Below are 24,747 nucleotides of genomic sequence, written 5' to 3' on the forward strand. Positions count from 1 at the left end.
ATTTTCTACTACACAGCAATGCAATCTCATTCCAAAATGGGACTCCGACTATAGAGACCACAATCTAATAGTGGATTTAGTAAACCGCTACATTAGATACTCTCAGATTAAAAATTAAACTCCCTCATTTTTAAAACTCTAAGAGACCCTTCTGAATAAATAGGCTTCAGAGTGTGCAGTAAAACATTCATGCAGAGTACAGTAATACCTCGGTTCATGAACGCTTCTGTTCACGAACAATTCAGTTCACGAACAGCACCGTTTGCAAAATTTTCCTTCCGTTCGTGGACTCCACATCGGGTGACAAACACGACCCGTGGCCATCTTCCCTGCTCTGACACGTGGCTTCCTGTAGGCGAGGGGGACTCTCCCTCCAAACAATAACCGCCTCCCCACCCGCCTTCCTGTCCTCCACGCCAGAAGTCAAGTCAAGCAAGGTTAGTGTTCTCTCTCTTCATACCGTACTGTACTGTACTTTGTTTCATATTTCTGTGGTTTAAAAAAAAATACATACGGCTCAGAATGGATTAACCTTATTTACATTGAACCTTAGGGGAAAATTTGATTCGGTTGGCGACCAAAATCGGTTGGCGACCACATTCATAGGAGTCAGAACGGATTAACCTTATTTACATTGAACCTTATGGGGAAATTTGATTCAGTTCGCGATCAATTCGGTTCTCAACCAGAATCGTGGAACGAATTAAGTTCGTGAACTGAGGTATCACTGTACATTTGAAAAGTGTTGATCTCACTGTGCACTCTGAGTTATAAAAACAAATTCTGGCATCTAAAAACCTCTAAGGTTCTGAAGAAAAGCCTGTATTAAAAAGAAAGGGGGAAATCTGAAAATTACAATCTAAGTGGTTTTTTAAAAATTTACTTTTTAAAAAAAATTCTTTTAAGACTACAATCCCATACTACACAAGGAATAAATGCTAATTAATTCAACACAATTAAAACCTGAGGCAGCATGGGTAGGATCACACACTGAACATTTGCTTGGCAAAAACATTTTTGCCAGCCATAATGCATGCAAGTCTAAGCTAGTCAGATAAGATGGCGGGCCCAAAGCCCCTAAAAGGTTGGCTAACCCCAAACAGATCATCTTTGTATTTATATAGATTACACATTTTGTATCTTTTGACCAATGTATTATTAGCGCCTCCTTTGGAATGACCGCAAGTGAGATCTGTTCTATCAATGGCCAGAGGGAACCACATGTTTCTCCCCCAATTCTCCTACAGATCCTACTGCTTCTATAGGATCTTTGGCAGCAACTGCTGTGCGTTCCTGCACTCCTATCTGATCCCTTCCCGTTCTGTCACGTTAGCTCTTGACAACGTTTTTATAAAGCATGACACACAATTGGTGGATCTGAGCAAATTCCACCAGGTGCACAATAAGCAACTCCCTATTCCAATTCGGGAGGGCTGAAAGAGTGTTTTCTAAATTTCATTATCATTTGTTACTGTTAGGGGAGGTTCCAATACCTCAACGCCAAGAAACAGCTGGAAGACGCACAGGTTTGTTTATTCTTTAACTAGCTACTTTCCTTGTATATATACACATAACACAGGATAATTTTGATCCACATATAGTAGTATCATGTTCAATTCATCAGTTTAATAAGAGCAGACAGAATGATGCTCAAATTAGGGTGGTTTTCAGAGTATCTCTAAATGAGAAAAAATCCTGGGTTTAATCTGATCTCTCTCAAAAGGCTGCCTTTTCTAGGCTCATATGGCATGAACTGTTACTACATTGTGGCTCTATCTGTATATAATGAAGGGGGTTAGAGATTTGCAAGAATTATCAAAAGAAAGATTGGTTCATCAAAGGGCCTCCCTCCGCCCCAAAGTGCTCCAGGAACAAAGGCTGCATGAGAGATATGAATAGGCTCCACATATAAACATCTGTAGTAGTTTAATAAGGGTAATTTAAACATAAAGGCATATTTTCCTTTTATCAGCTAACAGAATTTTGTTCTCCAGTTGGCTGCAGTCAGAAAACCATTTTGCACAAGTATCAGAAAATTTATCAAGCCCACTCACTTTTCTTCCAGAAAGGTCACGTTCTCCTTTTATAAGAACACCAACACAACTTTATTACCATAGCTGAACTACAAATCAAAACATTTCTAATTGAGGCTTAGTTTATAATTTAATCTTGAATTTGGAAGCAGGGTCAAAGAAATAGCATTAAACATCATTCATAAACAATAGTGAAATTATCTCCCAAAATCTACTAGTTCTGTTTTCATTTTCTTCTACAAACATAACCCATAAAGATTACCCAATCTAATATTGCAAACTTCTAATTATTTTTTATTTCAATACTATTACATTGGGCGTCTTTGTTTTGAATCTCTATGTTTGGCTCTTCTGTCTCCTTCATTTTATATATGAAATGGAGTTAATGCGGAAAAAAATGCTCACCTTTTTCAGAACTGGGATTAGATTTTAACCATTTTTCCAAGAAAAAATCAACGTTACCTTATGTTGATAGCCGGAGCAATGTTTGTCATGCAGGAGGTCATAATTTCTGTAGTAAGACTTTCAGCAAAACTGATTCCATCTTGACCAATTCCACTATCAGCAGTCAAACTGGTGTTACTGAGCTGTCTCCTTGCTCGGTCAAAAGTGGTAGGAGCAACGTTTTCAGCAAATATTACCTTCTCGTCCATATCAACATGAATTTTGGGAATATCCAAATGAAGCACATGAGATTTAGGGAAAGTGATATTTACACTCCCATCTGAAGCCTGTCGAATTTTAGAAGGAAGTTCTTGTCCAGCCAGCTGCAGAGATGAACTTCCAACACAGTGATGATGTTCTTTCATACTGCAGTATTTGCATGCAGCTATAGAAAATGGAGCCAGTTTTTCTGTATAGGTTAATCTCTCTCCATTTGTCCAGCCTTCAGGAGCTTGCAAAGTAGCTGATTCTAAGCTCACTTCTAAAGTATCATCTACTATCTTCTTAGCGTATTGGTCTATGGCTTGTAAAATGTTATCTTGGTAGGTACAATCTGTTAAACTGTCAGTGCTGTGATACAACTTCTGCTTGCAACAGGAAGAAGAAAGTCTTTTGGTCAATGTTGTTTTAAAATCTGTGACTTTATCAACCCTTGATCGTTTGTACAAACAAGAATCAGTTAAAGATTTTGGTAAGCTCGTTGCAGACGTGAATTTCCTTCTGGCATCAGATGTTATGCTACAAGCAAGAGATTCTGAGAAATCTAGTAATTTTGTATTCTCAGTTCCATGTAAGTGACATTTGTTCCTACAGGGCTGCTTTACAAGATGATGAATGATACTGTTTTTCTGTTTCTTTAGGTCCATGTCCTGGTTTGCTGAGTCAAACAGTTCAAACTTATTGTTTAACTTGGAGCTTGTCTCAGGAGCTCTCTTTCTACTGTACTTCACTTGGAGTTTCCTGACTGCTTGCTGGATACCAGACTTTATAGATTTGTAAGCAAGACTACTGGCAAAATTATCCATTATTAGCTCACTGTGACCACCTTCTTGCTTCAGAATCCGAATGATGTGATCGGCATATTCATCAGTTACACTTTCACAGCTTGGATATTTGGAGTTAAGACCTGAAGCTTCTGAATTCAGGGGCACAGGGAGAGTAGAACAGTCTTGTTCTCTAGAACACTGGTCTGCCAAAGGCAGTATTTTGTCTTTTGACCAATATTCATGATAATTTCTTTTAAGATGAAAGCAATCACCCTCATAATTAACTTGACTAAGCCTCAGAAGTTTACAATGTCTTGATTTTACCCTTTTCTTAGCTTCTCTGATGACTTTTCCAGCCATTTCACCAGCATAAAGCCACAATGAGTGTATGTTTTTTTCTGGAACATTAACAAATGTGGTGTACCCTCTTCTTTTGTTTTCCATACTTACTTGAAAGTATTTATTATTCTCTGTCTGAATAGCTTTATCTTCTAAATGTGAAGCAGCCATTTCTGTTGCCATAGAGATTATATGAGTAGCAAGATGATCAGCATAATCTATTGTTGCTCCTGATGGCTTAATTTGCTCTGTCAAGGTTTCAGAATGTTCTTCAACTTCATTGTTTTCGACTTCTTCTGAGAGAGACCGCATTAATTTCAGCATAAACTCTTCCTTTTCTAAGTTTTCACATCCATGAGTATATATTCCATCTGTTTCTGATACATAAGGAGTAGAAGGGGGTGTAGCAGGTGCAAACTCCTTTGCTAATTCACCTTTAAGTTTCTTTGTTAACTTCCTTAAGTTCCACTCAGAACTCGCCTGCGAAGGTATTAAAGGTGTTGATGGCGGTGTTTCTGGTATGACAAGATTTCTGTCTCTGACATTCAATTTATCTTCCAGCTGAAGTGCATCTTCACACTTAGGGACCACCGAAGAATTATTTATATCCAAAAAAGGCATTTCATGACCAAACAAAGAACACCCTGCGGCTTTATACGTGCTCTGTTTTTCAAGTAAATTACCAATAGGTATTGCTGAACAGTCTTCTGCATCTGGAAATTGTTCAGCAGGTTTGACAAATGACACCACAGAGCATGGAGGGAATGTACATGTAGATGGCCTGCAAGCCACTTGGCTCTTTTTTTCCTGAACACAATCTTTGGATCCCAACAGCAAGCATCTATTAGAATAAACTGGAGTGACATGAAATTTAGATGTATTGTTTAGAGGCATCTGCTGTTGCCCCACAATAACTGGAATATTCTTCTTTTTTTCTCCTTGTTTTACTGCACTATGCAATTCCTTCTTATTGCTTCTTATATTAGTTCCCAACCCAACACAGTATGCTAATTTCTCACTCGTAGCAGAACATGCAGATTTCGTTTGATCTACAGACTGCTTTATTATTCGTTTTGCCAAATAATTAGCAAACATATTCTTACATGAGTCTTCACCAATGCACTGCAAGTACGGTGTTTTCTTTGTTTTTAGCATGTCGGTGTACTGCTCTGCAGTTTTAGAAACCTTGGAAGAAGTTACTGCTTCGTATGCTTCAGACACGATCATATCTACCATCTTTCCAGAAAAGTTACTGATGCTTGATATTTCTGAAATCTTATTGGCATCAGGATGGTTGGGTGGATTACATTCATTATCTGGAGTGAAATCTGTTGTCAGGTAAATATTTCTAACTGATATTTCACTTTGATTCTTTTTTGCTGCATAACATACTTCTGTGGATTCTTTGTAGAACGTGAGCCTGCTATCTGTTGCCAAGTGACTCTTTACCTTTGCTTCGTTCCATAAAATCTGATGCTGAGAAAGGAGGCTTCCAGCTAAGGGCACTGGAATTGAACTTGCAATGCCTGATGTATAGAACAAGGCTCTATTAATGGTATGTTCCTTTCTGAATTCCCAAATGGGATTCAAGGCTACAGGCACTTTATCACAAAGCTCAGAAGAAGTACTGGATGTCTGGGTTAACGCCACCATCCTTTCCGGGCTTACGTACTTTACATTGTCCATTGAAATGCTAATTGCAGCTTGTGATGTAAATGTCACATCAACCTGTGATAACTCAATAAAAGCATCCTGAATAACTGATTCAGACAAGTCTTTGGCATATGACGACACAATGTTATCATTGTACTGGAAGGAACAGTGATGAGATGCCGTTGGAGTTGATGGATGTGAAAACTGACAAACTTCCATTATCCCCTCAAATATCAGCTCCTCAGCAAGGTTTGCTGCAAATTTTGTAACGGTGTTTGTAAATATTTGTTGCTTTACAGAGTACAGTTCTTTCAAAGCTCCTGTTACTGCTTCGCTCACCAAAAACCCTGCTAAACCATTAATAGCTTTCTTCTTCAGTGAAAAGGCCTGCTGCCTCCCAATCTCGTAGAAAGCCATCTGAAAGACTGAAGAAGTCAATTTAGCAGCCAAGTGACAAAGTGCATTAGTACATGAAGAAACGCCTTTCTGAAGATCTTTAAACGCACTGCCAAAACTCTTTTCAACAAGCTCTGAAGCAAATTTCTGGATGTGATCTTTAATCATCACTGACTTGTGTTTGGATTTATCTTTCTTATTAAGTCCTTTTCTAGACATTTCTCTTTTGATTTTTGCTGTCTGATCTTTTTCTTCTTTTGGGACAATCCTACTGTGGTTAATCATTTCCTGTGTGCATCTACATAAGGATGTTGGTCTGGAATTACAAACAGAACCCAGAATTTCAAAGGAAATGTTATTTGCAAAATCTGAGTATGTGTGATAAACAAGATTGTGATTTTGGTTAAAGGCATCTCGATTAATTCGACAGAGGCATTCTGTTGAAAAGCAACTGCCTAATGGACTGAATGCAGAAGACCTGATAGGGCTGAACAAGACTCCGCTATCATCAGCTGAATTTTTTATTAGACGGGGAGAATCTGGAACATCCAACAGATTGTTATATGGAGATTCTGGTTTGCGAGGAGTTGGCTTCCTTACATTGGCTGGAAGAACAGGACAGTCAAATTTGAATTTTTGAGGATTCATTGAAGTTGTTGTGGAGCATGACTTCTTAAAAGAAACAACATTTTTCTGTGATGTGTGTCTTACAATGGGATCCCTAGAAACTTTAGAACCATTTTCCGAAGTTTGTTCATGTTCATCGAACTGGTCAAAACTATCAAAAAATTCACTGACTTCAGAATCTGAATCTTCTATCCCATCTTTCCCTACTGGGATTTTGGGGAGCTGAAGCTTTGCCTTCAAGCTTTTTTGATACCCTTCTTCGTCTAAGAAAATGACAGGGCTTGGACTAGAACAGTCTGACTCTGATGATTCAGCAGGAGAGGAAGAAAATAAGGTTTTATGCAAAAAATTAACACTGCGATCAGAAGAATTATGTGACCTGAAAAAACTTCTCTGTATCCAAGGATCAGAAATGGAAGTGGAGACTGAATTTCTTACAGAAGATGACAATTCTTCAAGTTCTAGGATGTTAACAAGGGAGATGGATGACTTGACAGATGGCTTCCGATACAGAGAATTAATGAAGGACTTTTGATCATTAGATTTGAAATGATGAGCATAGATGGGCTTTGGAGCAGCATCTTGACTCTTCTCAGATGTAATGTGCTCTATACAAAGGGGAAAAAAGAAAGAAAATAAAGAGAAGGCATTTCTGTAAGTCATCCCGAAGAAGGTCTATCTATGCGGTTGCTTTGAGTTGACACCAGCTTGATGACATATACTGACTCAAAATCAATCAATACAAGGCAACTAGCAGAAACAGGAAACAGTGTAAAAATTTTTTGGTTACTGGATTTATCATATGAAGTTACCATGTTCACTTAACAGCACGTTCCACTAGGCTGAATAGGGTTAATTCCGAAGTAAATGTCTGTACGATTACACCCTTGGAAATCAATATGTTAGTGAAATTCTTCCAGATCATATTAAGGAAAATATTGTAAAGCCTTGGCAAATCACACCTCTAAAATTTAAGTTTTTCAAGTCATACATTTTGGGAAATCCTGGCTATATAAGAATTCTTCCATACTAGTGTTCCCCCAACTTCCAAACATCTTCCTCCAAAAGTAATGTTTTATTGACTTCATTTGTTTAGCCAGTGTCAACAGCAGTATGATGGAAGTAGCATTCCTCTTTTCTCCCTTCCTATCATTTTAGTGCACTGCTAGTCAACCAACTGATCAACCAAGAGTTGATCACTTCCTTCTCTCTCTCCCTCCCTCCCTCCTTCCCTCCCTCCCTCTCTCCCTCCTTCCCTCTCTCTCTCTCTCTCTCCATGTTTGAATCATTCTTGATTGCTGGTGACTGCCTGGACAAGCCCCTGATGAAGATTTTCAGAAGTGGTTTGCCCTTGACTTCTTCTTCTTAGAGTTGAGAAACAGGGACTGACCCAAAGACCCTCAGCTGGTTTTGTGCCTAAGGCAGGACTTGGACTCACAGCCACCCACTTTCTAGCCTTTAACCTCTTCACCAAACTGGCTCTCCTTATTGCTTTTACTGACATGAAGTAGAAATAAACCTGAAATAAGAGAGTTGGCAAGGGAGTCTTTGGGGCCCTGGAAGAGTTGGAGAGATTATTTCCAACTTTTGGGCTGACCTACAAAATGATTCAATTTCTCTGAAATTTAGGAAGAACTAGCCTATTTCCAATAAACCTGGGGACAATCTACCCCCTATATGTTTTTTTAAAAATTGATTATGTACCATCAAGTCGTTTTCAACTGCTAGAGACCACATAGATATGATGATGATGATCTAACCCTAACCTGGTCTTTCAGGTCTTCCAACAGTCTCCCTATATCTAGTATATACCAAATTAATTGTATGCATATGTATATTTTGTTTGCTTGTTACTGGAAAAGGGAATGATAACGATGGACCGACAATTTAGTTTCTACATCAAGCACATCTCATATGCAATCAAAATCAATTGTTTTATGAAAAAAAGATTGAAAATAAGTTCATAACGAGGAGTATAAGCAAATATGCTAAATGATTATTTATTAAAATAGTTGATAAAACATGGCACTTTTTAAACAGAAATAAGTCTTCATAAAAGGAATGGCACTTTATGAGCCTAAGAAGAACCCAAAATAATTAATAAAACAGGATTTTCATGTGTCCCCTTTCCTCAGTCTTTGACAAATTGATGCTTTAGTTTTTACTGTTTTTACTTTTACAGACATTCCACTCTTACTGGAACACATGGGACATCTGAAAATAATGGGACATTAGGGAAATTATAGAAAACTGGCTGTATTCTGAAAAATATGAAAACAAATAACTCTCCAATCAGAATTTCTCATAACTATTGTTGCCCAAGGAACGTGCATCTGTGATCCACAGCATTTTCATTTGGTAGAAAAACCCAATACTTTTAGCTAAGTACATCTCATCCCCGCCAAATCACAGTGGTTCTGTTTTTCCTCAATGCAAGATACTCAAAGAATACAAACCTGAAAATATTTCTCATTATATTAAGATAAAAAATGGTACAGACATCTGTAAAGGCAAAGGCATTTATATTTTTATAATATTTGCATTCTGTGCCAATTTTTAAAAAGTATGTTCTCCATACTGTGGTGTACGTGTGGTTTAAAAAGTGGTCAATTCTCCTTTCTGAATATAGTGAGCACTGATTGTTTAAATGCCTGTAATGTTTGCAAGGTCAATATGGTGGCATTAATTCGCCAAAAGATATGTCTCTCTCGAAGAGCTATTCTTGAATAACTCACATTATCTGAGACATTTAGAGGGACAGTCTCAGAGCTATGCTGATACCAAGAAAAAGAGCGGCTTTATGTCTTACTTCTACGGTTGGCAGAACAAAAGAAAATTGAAACAACAATCTATTTCAGTAATTATATACAGTACAATCTCTGGTGATTGTGCATAGGCTGCTATGCTTGTCTGTGTGCTATAACTGTGAGCTTTGTGTCGATATTAATTCACAATATATGATCTTTGCATTGTTGTAATAGTACAACTGCTACAATTATGCTAGAAGCATTCAATGGCACACTATTTTGTTTTAAAAGCCTGAAGAGTCAATTACGTGCCACATTCTACATAATTGTGACTTGTTTTCTACTTTATAAGTACAAAATGACTTACATCTAATTGTACTGTTTACAGGAAAATAGAATGTCTCAAGTAAGGCATGATTATTTTTATAGTAAATTGTGTTATGCTTAGTAACTTCTGGCTTCTAGATATTTGTATGCCTTTAATGGGGTATATCTGATCCCAATACTAGTCTGCTAGAAACAATTCTTTCTATTGATACGGGGCTGGACACAGCAACACCGAAATGCAAAAATATATTACATACAAAAATATATTATATGCAAGAATATTTCTGCAAAATAAAAGTTAATTACAGCATGCAATTCATTTAAACATATATTGCGAAACCCAAAATACTGAAGAAGTTACAATACTCCAGGAGCACTAACCAGAATGGGTCATCTTTGCTGGCTCATCTTCATCTAAATGCTCTAAAGCCGTAACAAAATCATCTTCAATTGATGACACCGACTGGTTAGTGTCATCATTCTCTGTATGGGTTGAGTCCAACACATGTTTTTGCAATGAGTACATTTCCTCAGTACACCTTATTGCAGCACTGTACTTGCTCAGCAGAGTGAATACAGTATCAACTCTGAGCCTTGGAAATGAAGAAGACAGTCGCATCACACACAGTATTCGTGAAGGACAATTCTTGTGAAAAGAGAAGAAAAAAATAGGTCATTCATCAACATCTACCTGTTTTCTCTAAGGCAGTGTTTCTCAACCTTATCAACTTTTTGATGTGTGGACTTCAATTCCCAGAATTCTCCAGCCAGCATGAGTGAGAGAGTGAGTGAATGAATGAGTGTGTGGGTTTGTTTTCCAAGCAAGCATCTACTGTAATTTTTATGCTGTCACCGTCACCTTTTTTCCTAATAAATTTTCAGTCAGAGCTTAGACATACTTATTTCCATGGCTGTTTCTTTCTAGTTCCGACTTGTTGCTACAGAATTTTGATATTACTTATGCAAAACAAACCTTCTATCCTTTAAAGCACAGAGTAGTACATATGAATGTACCGATTAATGCTTCAGATTCTTTTCATCCAGAACACTAGGTCACCTTAACAGATCTTTGAATGAAAAGCAGACTAATAGCTACATATAAGATTCTCTTACCCTTTGTCTGAAGTCATCACTAGTCTCTGCTGGTTTGCATATATCCTTTAGAAAAAGAACCTCCTGTTCGTGCAAACTGCACAAGTGGAATGATTTCAGAACATCTGGAAGCTCCACAGAGTTGGTTGCCAATTCCTAAACCAAACAGAGCACACTTGAGAACAATACACTTGTGTAGGGAAATGATCAGCAAATTCTACCAATGAGCTTTTCATCCAGACAGTGGACCTTTTCTTCGTAGTATGAACACAAAAATAATGTACAACAAAACAAATTAACACCACAATAACATAACTTAAGATACGGCTGTATACAAACATAGCTGCCCCAAATCCTCATGAAGTGTAATAGGTTTACTTATGGATGAGCACGCATTAGATTATGCTTTTTAAACATAACAGAACGGGCAAGCAAACAGAAGCAGTAAAGCTATCTATGCCAAAAGGCCTCAACCAAAAAGTGTTTGGAAAAACATAAGCAATATAATGTCCACATAAGAGTAGGAAACAAAGGCCAAGTGCATTTCATTTGAGTAACCCAGTCAAAGAGGCCCTCTTCTGGATTCTTGTTTTTAAAACTCAATTTTTACTGTTTACAGTTAGGTATTACTTGAAATCGAGCCCAAATGAAACATAAGTTGCCTTTAAAAAAACATAATTTTGAACATTTATGTGGAATTTCTTTCTATCTGCTCTACATGGCTGACATTCAGATTCTTTCAGAATGACCATCCACACAGATTATCCTTCATGCACATGGAGGTTATTGTCTAAACTCATTGTTCTTTCAGGCAAAAATCATAAAATCATAAAATCACAGTAAGTAATATTATAAATGTCCAGTTATGTTTGTTTGTTAGACACTGGAATGTCTAATTACCTCTGATCATTTTTCAACCAATGCAATCTTAATCTTCAAGGGCAATTCAGCAGAACTCTTCCACCACTGGGTTTTTCAAAGCTGGTATATGATTCGGTCTTTAAGTATTTTGGTCTATAAAAACTCTTAGCAAAATTGAGTTCGTCTCACATTAATAGGCTAGTCTGTTCCAATTTTTGTTTGCATCAGTTTTCAGGATCTGTCTACCAATGCAGAAGTCCATTTTTGTCAACTGGAAACCCCACACCAAAGTAAATAGCAGAAGAACTGCCAATCATTGTTTCTAATTTTGCAGTAGAATAGCAGGTTGAGAAATCATCTGCAAGGTATAAAGCCTGTTTGATCAGCCTTCGTACATAAAAAAGCCATTCGTAGTAAAGATCAGGATGGCTAATAGAAGGTTGGTATCATCATTTTTTCTCCCAGAGTTATTGGAGGGGTGTGGGTGAGGGTTGAATAAGGAGAAGAAGAAAGTCTTCTCAACACACACAACCCATCACTTTAGGTCACTGAATGTCCATATATCCTGACTACTGGCCTGTTCTGCTAATCAGTTATCTTTCTGGAATATCTTTTAATTTCTATGTAAAAAAAAGTGATTGAGAATGCCACTGATATCAGAACAACCCACAATGAAATATTAAATAGATGCAGCCTTCTTACTCAGATACCATACCTTAGAGGCAATAGCTGTATCGTTAGCAAAACAGAGAAATGTGACCTATAATAGAAATACATATATAAAGAGAGGTCATATAAATAGGGAAAGAAATACATTGCAGGTTTTGAGTGTATTATACTTCATGCTTTAACAGAAGAAGGTAGATGACTGTTCAGTGCTAGTTAGTTCCATTTTGAACATCTTCCAGGATTTTTAGAGTGGAAGCCATATCTTGTGTGTGTGGTGTGTGTGTGTGTGTTTTAAATACATAACAGGACTGTAGATAGGAGCAAACTATTAAATATCATCCTGCGAAATGCACATGGGTATGCTGAACATACAGGAAGGTTATGCGAAGACTTGCATCCTTTCTCAATCCCAGCAGGAATTTGTTACAAACCTTTTAAATAACTGAGAAGAAATGTTTGGGAATGAAGTTTAAGAAGCTTATGCTGTATTTTGGTCAAGAATGTTACCTTTATCCCAACAGGGAAGAATCAGACCAGAGAGTTGGGCTGTTGTCTAATTAAGCAACAACATAAATACAAATAATTCAGAAATTGTTTTATATTACAACGTATGGCTTAGTTTAACATCAAAATAAGTATTCAGTCTAAAAAGTGCAATAAATTCAGTGTCTCTCTATAACTGAATTATATGAAAACTCTCATGAACTGTATGAAAACAGCCTGAGTATCCATTGCTAATACCTTTTCTCTAATGCTTAAGGAGCAAGTTTATATGAAAATAATAATAATAGTAATAGTAATAATAATAGTAGTAGTAGTAGTAGTATGCCGGCTGGGTGACTTTGGGCCAGTCACTCTCTCTCAGCCCCCAATGTCAGGCTCAGGTGACAATCTGGCAGATCAATTCCTGTTACAACCAACAGATCAACATTTGGCCTGCGACCAATCATCATCATCATCATCATCATCATCATCATCATCATCATCATCATCTTGCATGCCACCAGACTCTCAATGACTCTGGGCTGCTCCCAACAACCAAACAAAGAAATTACACTAAAATCAACAACACATAAAAAATAAAGGTAAAAGATGGTAAGTGTGATGAAGTGAGGGCTCTCATTCTTCCTCACCGAAGGGACAGGTGAAGAGCACAATGAAGTGTATAATTAATATCATTATGAATTTAAACACACATGTCTGCACAGAAAGCCAAACCTCATTGAAATTTTCTTGTTCTTCTGTCAGCTCTTCTGTCGATATTGTGCATAGTTGTTTTTGACTTTGCAACAAGGCCATCATAGGAGAGAGGGAAGATTCACTGAAGTTCTGTTTTTAAAAAAGGAACAGAAACAAATAAGTGAATTGGAAATAAAACTATTATGACTGAAGGAGATCAGCCTCATTCCAGGGGATGTCCACAGCAAAGGTCACCTGCTTCAAAATGGCACACACCACCGGGCGATCAAAGCCCCACCCCCTTTTACATGCATGCAGTGTGTGATACACATGAAAAGGGGCAGTAATTACATGCAGGTAATCCGACTAATTCTTAAAGCCAACCTAGAGCAAATTACAAACAATTTGCTACTAGATTCTGTATTAAAAAATGGATTCACAAAGTTATAGAAAAGTTGCTTCTTTGTTCATCTGAGCAGGAAATATCTGATCAAATGGACTAAGCAATAACTTCTCTTTGTGAACAAACAACCCGTTAGAACTCAGCATGCTTATGTAGTCCTAGATTTCCAGTCTTCCTGGAAACTGAAATCTGAAACATAAACTTTTCCCTATATTGGGCGGGTCTGTATCCTGAAACGTCCTACTGCTGAGAACTGGCACACAGAATATGGAATGCTAAAATAAATAGAGCAAAGAAGTGCATGTTTAAAAGCAACAGCAGTAACATTTCTCTGCAACTTTCTATTTTTTTTTAACTCAGAATTCTGTAGAAACCATTATTTTGCCTAGGAGCCTTAAGATGCCTCCTGATGCTCAAACTAAATTAAGGGGAAGAATCAGCTTTTTAAAACCTCCCGGAAGGCTAGGAGACTGGGGGCTTGCTGTATCTCAAGACAGGTGTTCCACAGGATTTGATTTGAAGGATTTATTTAATTCAATTTTTTCTTATAACTGCCCATTCCAGCAGACACTGGATGAGTGTACCAAAGAAGGACTGAGACAAGAACTTGTATCTCTAGGAAGACAATGAGTTCATATTCAACCCAGAAAAAAAAATGATGTTGAGATTGTCATATGGCCAAATTGTTTCCAAATGTCCATAGAGGAAGTATCTGCCTGGCTCTGAATTGACTTGGTCAAGAACTACAAAGAGAGTTCTCAATAGGAGGAGGGCCTCCACCTGTATCAAATGAAGACATGCCTCTATAAAGTCAAAGGTTGGACGCACAGCTTCTCTGAACGCCCAAGAGCATGCAAGAAGCAGCAACAACAACTCTTGATGGGAAGAGGATATGAGGAGCAACTGCAGAGATAGACAACATGAATTCCTGATAATCAGAGGTTGGTGACTGTAAAAACATAAAGACCCTCAGAATGGTAGACAACCCACAAGGAGGAGGCAAAAGACAAAACTGCTCTCCCATCCAAAATCCTTAGGAGAAACATGTCCAATGAATCTTTCCTAAGGCAGCAAAAACAGGATACACAAAGCAAATAAAGACTAAGCACAGTCCACAGAAGATTTAATTACAAGAGTGCTAGAAGACTGTTTAGGAAAATAAATCCAGAACAAATTGCCAATCAGCAACAGACCTACTTGGTTATTGAAAGTTGCTGTCAGTTATGTATATTGCTACTTTCCAGCACAAAACTATCTGTCTCTCAAGCATGCTTTAAAACTGATTTAAACTTTATTTAAAAACCCACTGAATCCAACTTTAAACTTACTTTTTCAAGGCCAACCTTACACACCGTGGGGCTTACTAAACCTTATACAGCAGTCTTCTTGCCAAATTGAAATATTTTTTCTTAATGAAATAAAGAAAAAAGAAAGCCCCTGTCGTACTTAAAAACAGTAAAAAAGCAGGCAAGGCGAAACAACATTCTTAAGAACAGGGTTGTACCTTTTTCATTGCTCCTCTAGGGTTCTTGTGACAGCTTTGGACCCTGATATGACCATCCATTTTTTAATGTTTATTTTCACTGGCGAATTCAACAATCTCTACAATAAAAAAGAGTTATGCTCTTTAATAAATCTACTATTGTTTACAATTCACAATTTCATGTTGATAAAAATAGCCAAAAAAAAAAAAAGTAAAATGCTAACAGGAAAAGGAAATTCTTATGAACCACATACCAGGTTGGCTTGTTTCACTGTCAACAAATAAACTTACTGGATTCATAAACAAATAACTTATTGGAATACAAAAAAGGGGTATTTGGGGCTGTATGCAGAGGATGACCAGCAGCAATGTGGATGGACTCAGATTCAGTGGCATCAGATGCATGAAGGATCAGGTCAGGGACAGAGGACCCTGGAGAAGATCTATGTGGCCGCTAAGAGTCAACATTGGCTTGATGGCACATAATCGATCGATAATCAACGGACAAGGCAGGGAATTGGGTTCAGCCTACAGAGTCGCCCAGAGTGAGTAGGCCCAACATTTTTAGACCTTTCTTTTAAAAAATGCAATTTGACAGGTTTAAGAGAATTGGTACATTAAGCTACTCATTGCACCCCATAAACTTCCTATTCCCTCAAAATCTGGCACTTTTTCCAGATTTGGGAAGTATGATGTGCAAAATGAGTGCTTCTGAAAAATGTATGCATTTTTTCCCTTAACCTCCCTTCAAGCCCTCAAGAATGCAAAAAGACAGAGGAGAAAAAAGAAAAGGGCTCATCTATTCCGGTAACTTCTTCTGTCCATTTGTCCATTTTTACTTGTAAGCCACCTAGAGTCACTTATACAGTGAGATGGACGGCATATGCATTTGATTAATAAAATAAAATAAATCAATAAAAGAGAAAGATGACGCGGTTTCTCTTTATCAGGAGAAGGCATGTTCCTGCATAGAGTCTGAAGGTGTCTATTGATAAAGGAAACAAAAACATAATATAAAAAGATCATCTGAAAAATTAAAATACCCTAAAGTAAAATAGTTAAGGAAGAAAATAAAAATGGACCCACCTGAGATTCTATTTTCACTACAAATCTGAGAGGTTTTATTCAGTTCAAGATAACATCTCAAGGCTTCTGCCTCAAAGCCCCCCTGCCACTCCAGCATGCAGTCATAAAAACCAATGATGCTTACACAAATGCAAATGCTTTGTTGCCATCAGTATCCAAAACTCTCTTGTTGAAGATCCATACTGTGAGACAGCCCTCAGGTTTCTTGTGCTTTAGCAGCGGGAGGTGGAGTTTTCCTTCACCATTGTCCATGAGAGCCTTCTAGGCAGCAATCTGTCTTCTACATACTACAGTCTTGAGAGTAGGAAGAACTTTACCCTTGGCTTCATGTGGTGCTAGGAGGTACAAGGAGCAACAAAATCAGAAATCCAAGAAAGTATTACTTTTATCACGCCAAGTATTTTTTAACAGTCAACACCTTCCACTTCTTTAATCTTTCATCAGTGAGACAAAATGTATTGCATCTACTGGAAATTAGAAACTGGGTAAATTATGGCATATTTCAGGCATATTAGGCTGTCCTTCCCACAACTCCCAGCCAGCATCTAGAAGGTACCAGGATGGGAAAGTCTCAACTAAATATTTTTCAAGTATTTTCTCATGGTAATATAGGATATATTGTTTTAGGAAAATGAATACGCAGGGCAATCCCTTGATCTGAAAGTAGCGAATTAGCATTCAAGGTGATTTTTGTAGAGACCAGGACAACATCATGGCCTCTACAAAATGATCATGACAACATCTAAGATCAAGTGTTACTTTCACTGTATTAAGTGCAAAATGTATTTAATACAACGCATTAGTTGTATTAAAAGAAAAGGAGAAAAAGAAAGCATGCCATCCAGTTTTCTTTAAATCTGACACTTTTACAAGAACCCAATTTCTTTCAAACATCCACATCCTATTAAAAAGCAAACGATGACATATTTTCTGGACTTCAGAATATTTAACTATCGTTTAATCAGTTTTCATTCATTTTAATTAATATGCGCAGCAAAGTATACTACAAGGTAACAATGAATGAATTCGTTATTACACATCAAAAGAAACCTGTCCAGAGAATTATTTCAGAAGATTCTTCTTCCCTGTCATCTAATGTATAATGCTTTCTCCCACTTTCCAGTAGTTTTCCGTTCCCATGAAATAGAATCATATACCAGAAAAGATAGGCCGGTGACCTACAATCTTCTGATGCAACATTTCTAAACCCCTTTGCTATGTAAGGTATGCAGAACAAAACAATTAAAAAGGAGACTATTCTCAAAATACTTTTCTCAGTAACAACAAATAAATAAGTAGAAAAATTGTTACTAAGGGGCAACATGTAATAAGGCTATTTATTGCTCAGGAAAATGGAGATAACGTCCTTAAAGATAGCCCCAAGGAAGCAAATACTAGTTTTAAGACAGTATAATTTGTATAAAAGGAATCACTAGAAAACCTTTCCTTCGGTAAGTGTATTCTTGATTGAAACCTTGTTTTTATTTAGTAGAACAAAGCTACCCATCTCAAATATGGCAATAACGATAACAAAAAGAATTAAAATAACTGAATTGGCTTTACTAAATGTCATCAGAAACTAGAAACACCAGTTGGAACATAAATTGCTGTAATTGTATTTCTCCTGCTCATTGGCCATAGAGAAGCAACAAGAGTTGCATAAATCTCTAGCTAATCTAGGAAATGGTTGCTATTGTCTGGAATAGATTGCAGCCAAATTCTCAGAAAGCAATTTTGTGGCCTTAAGAGACAGACCATTTCAAGGTCACTTCTACAGGACTGTTATTCCTCCTGCAGAGCAAAGCTGGGCGCTAGAAACTTACATCCAACTCTTAGTACCCATGAAACAAGGTAGAAAACAGAACTATTGTTAGGTGAAGGTAACTTCTGGGCAAGCTGGTGAACAGACAAAAAGTGGAAGGTGTAAAGACCTATCATGCTAAGGCCAAAGTAAGGTCACAATATAAATTTATATAGTATCAAATTTATCTATACAATTCAGTTCAAGGCAAAAAAAAAACCTTTTACAACTAAAAAAAATGCAATTATATTTTCCTACTATATAGCTGAAGTCAAAATCCAGTCTCAACTACATTCTAACACATCCTTATCAAGGATTTTGTGTGTGTGTGTGTGTGTGTGCATGTGTGTCTTTGAGTCAGTGTTGACTTTTGGCCACTGCCTGGTCTAGTTCCTGCAGTTTTCTTGGCAAGATTTTTTCAGAAGTGGTTTGCCATTGCCTCCTTCCTTGGGCTGAGAGAGAGTGACTGGCCCAAGGTCACCCAGCTGGCTTTGTGCCAAAGGTGAGACTAGAACTCATCGTCTCCTGGTTTCTAGCCTGGTGCGTTAATCACTGCACCAAACTGGCTTTCATTTATCAAGGTATTACTCAGAAGAAAAGGAAAGGAAGAGAAAGTAATCAGTAATGAACAGGGAAAGGAATTCAGCAGAAGGACCGGAGCTTATGTTCACAAGCTATTTAATAATAATGCTACTTTCTAGGAAGGAGAGTGATATATTTTTCAAAGATATATTTCTCAAAGACAAGGATTACAAGTATTTTTACTGGATCACATCCAAGTCCCCCTGTACTGAAGAAAAACATTAATATAGATTGGCCAAATCAATCAGGAGGAACATACAATTACAGTTCATATCAGCAATATTACTTAATGCATTTTATAGCAGCCTCTAGTCAACATTTTCTGGATGGCTTACAAGATAAGGGGTTAAAATCATAAAAGATTCACACCCCAACCTTACTTTAGGTTTATCCTTTATATTAGCATTGATTATTGGTTGGAATAAGGCAAAAGTGAGCTTGATTTGAAGGACATTTTACATTAATTTTATTTTATTCTCTATACCTGTAGCTTATAGCTACTTCTGGCATTATACCTAAAAGTATACTTCAAATATTTCATACAGGAAACAAGCTCAGAGATCCATGAATTACAACTGCAGTGCTCTGGAAGTGATTCTCTAGGTCCACATGTTTACTCTTTAAGAGTAATCCTCACTCCATTGAATACCTGAATTCCCCGACATTCCAGAAGAAGTCATGGCAACCTACTTCCACATGGTGGCCAAGAAAGTTATACTGACTTGTTTACCGAGATGAGCTTGACTTGAAGGAAACTTCATCTTCCTTTATCATTTATTGTCACTGTATCATTTATCTAATCCTAAATGATGCTATACTCAAATTCTTCTTTCCTGGAGTAGAATAAACCCACTGCTTTTTAAAGCTAAATCAGTTTCTCAAATGTTATATAGCTCTCAGGCATGCATATACAACCATCTAAAGTCCTTAGGACCATCCAGTCCAGATTCTTAATCTGGATGGGCCGATTCCTTTGGATTCTAGGGGTGGTTCCTCTGGATTTTAAGGCCCATTTATGCCAACTCTATTCCTGGCACAAGCCTCACTTTTTCAGGAATTCCCTGACTGCCACAATACATTTTTCTCCTTCTCCTTCCTCCTGGAAAATTGGGAACTCGCGCGATTTACATCAGTGTGGTTTCTCAAGTCATGGCCTCATAGCCCTGGGGCTTCTAAAAGCAAGACACAGCTCTTCAGGTGGAGGAGGGTATATTTGGCCCCAAGATTGGAAGTGTATAAATAGCAAAGCTAATTGTTGCTAAGCTTCTTGCCATTCTTTCATCGGTTGTCTTTTTGGGTTACTTTTATGCATTTGTTCAAGTTCTCAGTAGTGCATAAATGGAAGGCCTCTTGTGCCAGCAAATTATTTCCTCGGCATCACCTGTCCATCACATAGTAGAGTTTTTTCTTTAGCCTGTTGTCATGTCTTGCCCTCTACAATATTGGAGAGATGATATCATAATATCCCTTTTGCAGAACAGATCTGTCCCTGTGCTTCAGAGGAAGCTGAGTGCTCCTTCAAAGCCCTGCAAAATGTTCCCTTTATAGTTTTGTTTTTATTAATGTATAATTTCATTTTGTTCTTTTTAGCCTTTTTATTGCATCTAGGTTTTATTTCTTGTTATATTTTATTCATCACTGACCAACAGATGATCTTATTTATATGCATTCACACTCACATAAATGCATGTAAACGTATACCACTTAATAGCTCAATAGTTCATAGGCAGAACTTCAGTATTCTATGCTTAAAGTGTTTTTCCTCATTTTCATTCGATTACCTAGGCTCTATTCCTGTGCTCACTGCATTGTAGTGAATTGCTATATGCATGTTTATTGATGTTTCGGAAACATTCTAGATTTCAGGCATTTCACCGTTTTTCCAGATAAAGTTTATGTTTTCTCTTCCAACGCCATGGCTTCTTGGGGCTTGTTCTTCTATTCTTTTAAGAAACTGGCTATTTACAGTGGTACCTCGGTTCATGAACTTAATTTGTTCCACGACTCTGGGCGTGAACTGAATTGGTCGTGAACCAAATCAAATTTCCCCATAAGGTTCAATGTAAATACAGTTAATCCGTTCTGACCCCTACAAATGTGGTCGCCAACCAATTTTGGTTGCCAACCAAATCAAATTTTCCCATAAGGTTCAATGTAAATATGGTTAATCCGTTCTGAACCATATGTATTTTTTTTTAAACCACAAAAATATGAAACAAAGTACAGTACAGTATGAAGAGAGGGAACACTAACCTTGCTTGAGGCGACTTCTGGCGTGGAGGACAGGAAGGCGGGTGGGGAGGCGGTTATTGTTTAGAGGGAGAGTCCCCCTCGCCTACAGGAAGCCACGACCACGTGTCACAGCAGGGAAGATGGCCGCGGATCCTGTTTGTCACCTGATGCGGAGTTCGTGAACGGAAGCAAAATTTTGCGAACGGTGCTGTTCATGACCCGAATTGGTCATGAACAGAAGCGTTCGTGACCCGAGGTATTACTGTAATTTGTTGGTCAGTGACCATAATAAAAATTATCTATAATTATATATAAATGTAGAAAAAATGTTGCCAAAACTCTAATGATATTCCACAGAATATTTAAAATAAAAATAGAATTTTAGGAAAAACAGAATGTTAAAATGTAGCCTTTCTATCCAGCAATGATAATGAGTAGATGTTGCTGTTACTTAAGTACTGTTTTAATCTTATGCAAAACAGGACTATAATTACATGTGTTTAGTTCGTGCCAATCTATTGTAATAATTACTCCAGCTCTTCCTTTCTGTTTCTCTATATGCTGGCTTGGGGAATTCTGGGAACTGAAATCCATACATCTTAAAGTTACAGAGTGCTTTAAGTGAAGTTTAAGGTCAGCCTAGACCAGTGTTTCCCAACCTCAGCCACTTGAAGATGTGTGGATTTCAAAAGCCTAGACAAAAATATGCAATGAATGTTCCTTAAAGATTCAAAATAGCCTAATCAATGATAAAAATCTCCTAGTACTTTTCTGCTCAATTGGTCAGGACATACAACTGGTTTTTTCCAATTTTCTTAGAAATTCTAAATATTTAGAACAAAGCTAATATGAAAAGAAAAATCTCCTCCTGAACCATTTATATCACAGAGTTCTTTTCCTGATTAGTCTAACCTTAATCTATATATTAATATAGCAATGACTAGGCGGCCAGTAGGAATGCTTATTTTCTGATAAGAGGCCAACAAACATCCATCATTTTGGTCTTGAAAAGAAATTAGAGAAAACCACACATCTCATTGCTGAGTTCTAATCCTGAAGAATCTCCCCAGAGGCTCTTTGAACGGTAAGGTATGGCTGAGTAATAAATTACAAGAAAACATGTAATACCATCTTTTTAAATTGGGTATGGAAATGGTCAGGAGGCCGGTACAGATGGCAAAATGCTGCAGAAAAGATTGTCTAATACTAGTTAATCATCTTCTAGCATTAAGTGAAGTTTCTGCAACATTTTCAAAGACAACCTTACACGCAATACATTGCACAATCTAACTAGGTGGTTCTAACAGGTCAAACAAAACTGTCTCTTGCCAAAAAACCTAATTATTAAAAAAAAAAAAAAACAGATTGAATCAGATACATTATTTGTGTCTCCCCTGACAATACAAGATCCAACTGCACACAACTTCAGGAGGAGGAGAAGTTTCCTTTGGAACATGCATATCACTTAGTTAGCAAACAAACAACTCATTAACAGGACTAAATTATAGTTTATCTGCCTCATCCACCCAGTTACCACGCCCAAGCACTGGTATAAAACATGTGCTGTCTCACTCTTTTAAACAGAGGAGTTTTCAACCATCATCAATATATATGGTACTTTTGTATTATAAAACAAATGAGTGCTATGAATCTGACCTTTGAAAGCTATAATCCGTACATACTCACCTGATTTGCAATAGACTGCACTAAAAGTTTCTACAACTGAGTCCAATCCTTCATAAAACCTTTTCAGAGCAGAGGGACCAAACACACTCTGATTCTTCAGACACAACTTATCCTAACCCGCAATCTACACCATTCTGAACAGGGACACCAATGACAGTCTTCCTGTTCGGAAATACCTAGTTATATCAGACTGTATGATCTTATGGGAAAGGAATATAAGCTAGTGGTTTCCATTTTCCTAATACTTTAAAAATACAATTAATTCCATGAAGTTCTCACATTTCCTAGAGAGACAAAATTAGACTACCTATTTATGCTTACTTCCTGAGTAAAGAGTCTGCCCAATATGAGTAATGTGGATGGTATTATTACATGCCATAAAACATGTTCTTCTGATAACCTGATGCTATGGAAAAGATGAGATCTGAAACTAAGACCAAGTTAACAACCCATTTGTCCAGGTAATCACTGAAATGCATTATGCAAACAACATGATTCAAATATAAAAAGACAACATCGCTTATCATTCAAAGTCATATGAACTTTGACCCACAAAAGACAATTTGACTCTGACGAAGATCTCAGATTGTGGGTATGTTGTGACAGTTAAGAAACAGAGTTCCATGAAAGCCTTAGATGGCCTACATAGTGAACCTATCATCTGCAATATCAGGATAATCATTCAACCCAATCTTACTGAGTGCAAGGATATCTGAGAGGATTACAACATGATAATCATCAGCATGAGCTTGCAGAAAGCTCATGAATATTCGTATTTTGCTTTTTTGTGACTATTCCTAGGACGCAAGCAGATTATCATTGGCATGGAGATCATTTTTCAAATACACTCAGCGCTCAGCCAACATCTTCATTATTTTAAAATTAAAGCAAGTTTTTAAAAATGTCAGTGAGCTGTCTTACATCTACATTCCCAGAGAAGAGGATTGCCAAGTCAATTTTAGAAGTAAACAATTCCTGTCTATCTTCGCTCTGTGCAATCTGCCTGCCTGTCTGTCTGGCATAGCATGTCCCTTAGGTTCCCCTTGGGAGTGGGGAAACATTGCATTTAATCAAACCATTTTGGCCTATTTTTATTCAGGCTAAAGTTGTGTCTGTCGCCTTCCTCAGCAGCACGCTGTTTCCTGAAACCTGAAACCTGGAGATTATGCCTCGCATCGCCCTTGGGCCCCGGAAAAAGAACTGCACGATGTTGCAATGGACTGGACCTTAACAGGTGCTGCTAATACCCCTATGCCACCATCAAGTTCAGAAGATGCATGTATCCCTTGCCAAGAAAACTACTAAGACAGGGCAGGTGTTGATGACGTCCTGAAGTTGCAAGTGGCACTCTTCATTTTGGAACTGTTTGGCCTCTGCACAGTGAAATCCATTTCAGCTGTTCAGAACTTACTTCAAATGCGTTTGGTCCCTCTGCTGATCATCTGCAAGGAGAGAAAGGTCTATGTTTGGGGATGGAACCGGTGGATTTCAGATTTGGCAAAAAAATGGGACAGCCGCTTGGAGCAGCCATCAAAAACTAGAAATTACAGGCGGCCTACACTTGGGTGGGGCTAGCACTATTCTGCACTCCCCATCACTTCTGTATCCACTCCTTTAATGGTTCCAGATGGGGTGGCAAGATGGTGGCAGGTGAATATACCTTAAGCCCCAAATATTCTCTGCTAGAGTAGAGAGGTAATGAGCCCTGGGAGACTTTCTTTTGCAAGGAGAGGAGGGACAAGATTTATATCCCCCACTCCACTCATCTGAATGACAGTCTCTGCATTGAATTCAATGGTCTTCCAATGCTGCCAAGAATCCTGCCCCACTCTGCCCTACGGAAACATGCTCATTGGGTTGTTAACTTAATAACTGGGCTCTCCTTGCTAGGATGCAGCTGGGACACCTTTCCATCCTGTCCTGTTCCCTGGAAAAGTTCTTCACACGTTAATTCCTCTTACTGAAGTAAAAGCTACAGCCATTTACACCAACAAGATGTTGATTATTTAACTGTACAAATATGCGTTGTCCAGGATGGAAAGGGTACTTGGGGGTTTAGGTGACTTACTCCCATATGACCCTAGTCCAGGAGCTACTTTCTGCGCACTACATCAATTTGGG

General features: G+C 37.8%; 1 protein-coding gene across 5 annotated transcripts in view; it reads right to left on the reverse strand.

Annotated features, from left to right (window-relative positions):
• The window catches only part of AKAP11 (A-kinase anchoring protein 11), a 56,407-nt gene that overhangs the window by 25,970 nt on the left and 5,690 nt on the right, over positions 1-24,747 (reverse strand). For 2 of the 5 annotated variants that reach the window (XM_088139485.1, XM_088139482.1), the window contains exons 2-8: positions 16,450-16,660; positions 15,261-15,358; positions 13,393-13,503; positions 12,221-12,265; positions 10,666-10,800; positions 9,934-10,198; positions 2,496-7,086 (exon numbers count right to left, since the gene is read on the reverse strand). In XM_088139485.1, coding sequence (XP_087995611.1) covers positions 2,496-7,086; positions 9,934-10,198; positions 10,666-10,800; positions 12,221-12,265; positions 13,393-13,503; positions 15,261-15,320 — 5,207 coding nt within the window. In that variant the 5' untranslated portion in view covers positions 15,321-15,358; positions 16,450-16,660. Of the gene's footprint in view, positions 1-2,495; positions 7,087-9,933; positions 10,199-10,665; positions 10,801-12,220; positions 12,266-13,392; positions 13,504-15,260; positions 15,359-16,449; positions 16,661-20,961; positions 22,602-22,626; positions 24,160-24,747 lie in introns of those variants that run through there. The other 3 variants (XM_007425832.4, XM_088139483.1, XM_088139484.1) reach the window with 3 other exon arrangements.

The sequence above is a fragment of the Python bivittatus genome, unplaced genomic scaffold (assembly GCF_059951505.1).
Source record: "Python bivittatus isolate LINGU-HERP-01145 unplaced genomic scaffold, Pbiv_v1 ctg000210_np1212, whole genome shotgun sequence".
Classification (NCBI taxonomy): domain Eukaryota; kingdom Metazoa; phylum Chordata; class Lepidosauria; order Squamata; family Pythonidae; genus Python; species Python bivittatus.